The 3,512-nt window shown below is 41.5% G+C and overlaps 1 protein-coding gene across 1 annotated transcript in view; it reads right to left on the bottom strand.

Annotated features, from left to right (window-relative positions):
• Nucleotides 1-3,512, bottom strand: part of lrp2b (low density lipoprotein receptor-related protein 2b) — a gene marked incomplete at its 3' end in the record, with an annotated part of 37,571 nt that overhangs the window by 10,992 nt on the left and 23,067 nt on the right. Inside the window, 5 exon segments of the mRNA XM_014013908.1 lie at nucleotides 91-207; nucleotides 287-403; nucleotides 490-609; nucleotides 862-990; nucleotides 2,191-2,436. Of these exon segments, the coding sequence (XP_013869362.1) occupies nucleotides 91-207; nucleotides 287-403; nucleotides 490-609; nucleotides 862-990; nucleotides 2,191-2,436 (729 nt within the window).

Raw genomic sequence — 3,512 nt, forward strand, 5'->3', positions numbered from 1 at the left:
AGGAGACTTTAACTTTTACCAAAGTAATTTTTGGGTAAGATACTTGTACTTTTACTCAAGTATCACTTTGTGGTAATTTACACTACTTACGACAGGTGGTCTCATCTGACAGGTCCAGACAGTCGGCCCGGCCGTCACACTTCAGAGCATTAGGGATACAGTGACCCGAGTCACACTGGAAGAAACCTGGGCGACATGTCAGCAGCTCTGGAAAAAAGCCAAGGAAGCTACATTGTTGAAAAAAACAACAACGAGGAAGTGAGTTTAAAACGCAACTCCTGCTCACCGCAGTCTCGCTCATCTGAATTGTCCCCACAGTCATTGTCATRGTCACACCGCCAGTTCCCAGGGATGCACTGATCGTTGTCACATCGGTACTCACTCTCCGAGCACGGCCTTGGCTCTGACAACGCACACAGACAAGAAACGAACATGGGTGAATTCTTTTCAAAGTCTCATCACGATTTTAAACATCACCTAGAAGCTTACGGCAGTTTCTCTCGTCCGATCCGTCGCCACAGTCGTCGGCACCGTCACACTTCCACCGAATGGGAACACAGCGGTGGTTGTCACAACGGAAATCTCCCAGCGGGTCGCAGGTCAGCTCCTCTGTTGGAGTATTAAAGTTGGAAAACAGGGAGTTTTTCAACACAGAGTTAAATTCCTGTAAATGCTGTTTATTTTACACTACATAGTTTATAAAAGGCATAAAACACCTGTGCAAATTAAAATTCTAATCAAACTAACAAAAGAACCTCAAAATATTTCATGGATTTTACAAAAACTGGACTATGATGTAAGCTAAACTATTATAGCTCAGCCGAACCAAAAAGTGCCATGTGCTGACACATCAGTACTGACCACAGCCTTGCTCATCGCTGTTGTCTTTGCAGTCGTTTTTGCCGTCGCAGCGGGCCCACAAAGGAACACAACGGTAGTTTGTCTTGCAGGAGAACTCTGTGAGCTCATCGCATTTGTAATCTGGACCGTCTGGAGAAAGAAACAAGAAGAGTAAATGAATAAGATCTGAGGGCAAATGAGACTGGAGTTTAAACAGGTTATACTCTAAGAGGAAGTTTGAACTGCACACATGCACTGTATCCATCCATTTTCTTTACTTTCCAGGTTAGAAGCTGGTGACCATCTGCAATGCAAGAGACAGGGACACCCTGGACAGCTTGCAAATCCATCGCATGGACACATCAAGACAAACGAGACAAACAATCATGCTCTCATGGGAACAATTTAGAGTTACCAATCAAATCTAACARTCATGYTTTTGGTCTGTGGGAAGAGAACATGCAATCTCCACACAGGGAGACCTCGGGTTGGGATGTAGACTAATCCTGCAACCTTGTCGCTAAGAAGTGGCTGTGATTAAAGGCAGAGAAGGATGAGAAGAGATAAGAACAGAACAAATCATCTGACCAACAGACAATTAGAAAGATAACCGTACGTGAAAAATATCATTAATTCACTCAGACAAGATGACAAGGCTGAATCTGCACTAGTTTTTACCTCAAATGACTGAGAAATTAATAATTCATAGCTTCAAGAAAATCTCAACTCATTCTCCCACAATGCACTGCTGTCTTTAATTAAAGCAGACCTTTTTTGTGCAAACTCAGTGTCCAACCAGCTTAAGAATTAAAGGGGGGTGTTATGTATTTTCCTGACATATAGTTCAGTTCTATACCATAATCCAGTAACTGTTACTTCCAGGTGTTATAACAATGTTGTAAATATCATAAATAAATTGGACTTTGTATCATAGCCTATCTAAGCGCCTTGAAATTGGCTGCTGTCTCTTTAAGAGCCTCTATTGTTTTTGACACTCCCACTTCAGCACATCTTCACAACAGTGCTTCAGGGGAGTGGTGCTCTGTGGGGTAGGAGTTCAGCCGGGGACTGAGCTCCAGGGAGGAGCYAGGTACAGATATGTACCAGCAAGTGTTCAGGCAGCTCCACATGGCTACCACAGGAGATTCAAGGATTTCTCAAACATGCGTTAATGAGTTAAAGCAACACGGTGTATGTTTTTGATGAGGGAATGACATGATAACATGATATACAGCCTAAAATAGTCAATTTTGCATAATTACCCCCCCCCCCAAAAGTAAAAGTTGTACAGTGTTCTTGGATCTCAGCATCTTTCATTTTAATAAACAACTTCCCAGTTGTTGGACTTACTACAGATTTCAAGCGGCTCATCAGATAGATCTCCACAGTCATTCTCAGTATCACACACGTAGCTTGATGGGATACAATGACCATTTGCACACTGGAACTGTCCGGGTTGGCAGGTCTTCTGAGCACAAGTCTCCACATCCTCATCGCTGCCATCTGAGCAGTCATTTCGACCGTCGCAGTGCCAGGACACAGGGATACACTGCTTGTTTTTACACTGGAACTGGTTCACCTCACATCGGTGATCACCTACAAAAAACAAAGATCCAAAATTGAAAAATACAATCTGACCAAACCTAAAGCAGTTACTTATATTCTGTACAATTTAATTTATAATTATGACCCCCACTACAAATTACTGTTTATTATGACCCCCGCATGTGAACCGGGATTTTGTTTGGTTTATTTTTTTTTTCCGTGATTTTTGGTCAACAGTAGCACAAAAATTGCTGCATCAATCAACATGAAATTTGGCAGGACTGTAGATTAGTCCGACCTACACTGCGCCAGCCAACAGTTTTAAGTTTCAATTTTTTTTTCAGTGATTTTTGGTCAACAGTAGCACAAAAATTGCTGCACCAATCAACATGAAATTTGGCAGGACTGTAGATTAGTCCGACCTACACTGCGCCAGCCAACATTTTTATGATAGACCCCATATTTGAGGAGGGGACTCCGTCCAAAGAGAGGGTGTCTGGACATGTAAAAATGCTTATAACTCAGAAACTGTTCAACATAGGAGCTTCAGCTTTGTTTTGTTGTTTAGCTCTGTTGAAGGGCTATCCATCAGGCCCACCAATCAGTGCCCCCACCCCACCCCCCGGATCCCCAATTTATTTGAAAAAGGGGTGTCTGTGCATAAAACTGCTTAAAACATCCTTTTTCATCCATCCAATCCCATGATGCATTGCGGGTGTAAGCCATCTGTAATGTAAACCAGGAAATAGCTTAAAGAAGATTTTCATATTTCTCTTTTTCCTTGACACAAAATAAATTTTTATAAAGTTTTTAGGTGGGAATGTAGCACTGGAAAACTCAAATATATACGTGTTTTGTGACTATTTTGCTTAATTGGAACAACASCTGTCAATCACCGCAATAAGTGAGGGTGGCCAAGAGGGGCTATGCCCACCCCCAAAATTTGGCAGCAGTTTTATCTTTGCTTTGTGCTTATTTTAATCCCCCCTACTTATTTAGGATTAGTAAAACCACACAAATATAAAAAATGCTTTTGCAAAACTAATACTTAAAAAAAAATTCAAATAGTCTCTCTGAATAAAGACAACCTGAATAAAACAAGTGCCTAAAAGTCTTGTATTTTGTAT

The sequence above is a fragment of the Austrofundulus limnaeus genome, unplaced genomic scaffold (assembly GCF_001266775.1).
Source record: "Austrofundulus limnaeus strain Quisiro unplaced genomic scaffold, Austrofundulus_limnaeus-1.0 Scaffold108, whole genome shotgun sequence".
Classification (NCBI taxonomy): Eukaryota; Metazoa; Chordata; class Actinopteri; order Cyprinodontiformes; family Rivulidae; genus Austrofundulus; species Austrofundulus limnaeus.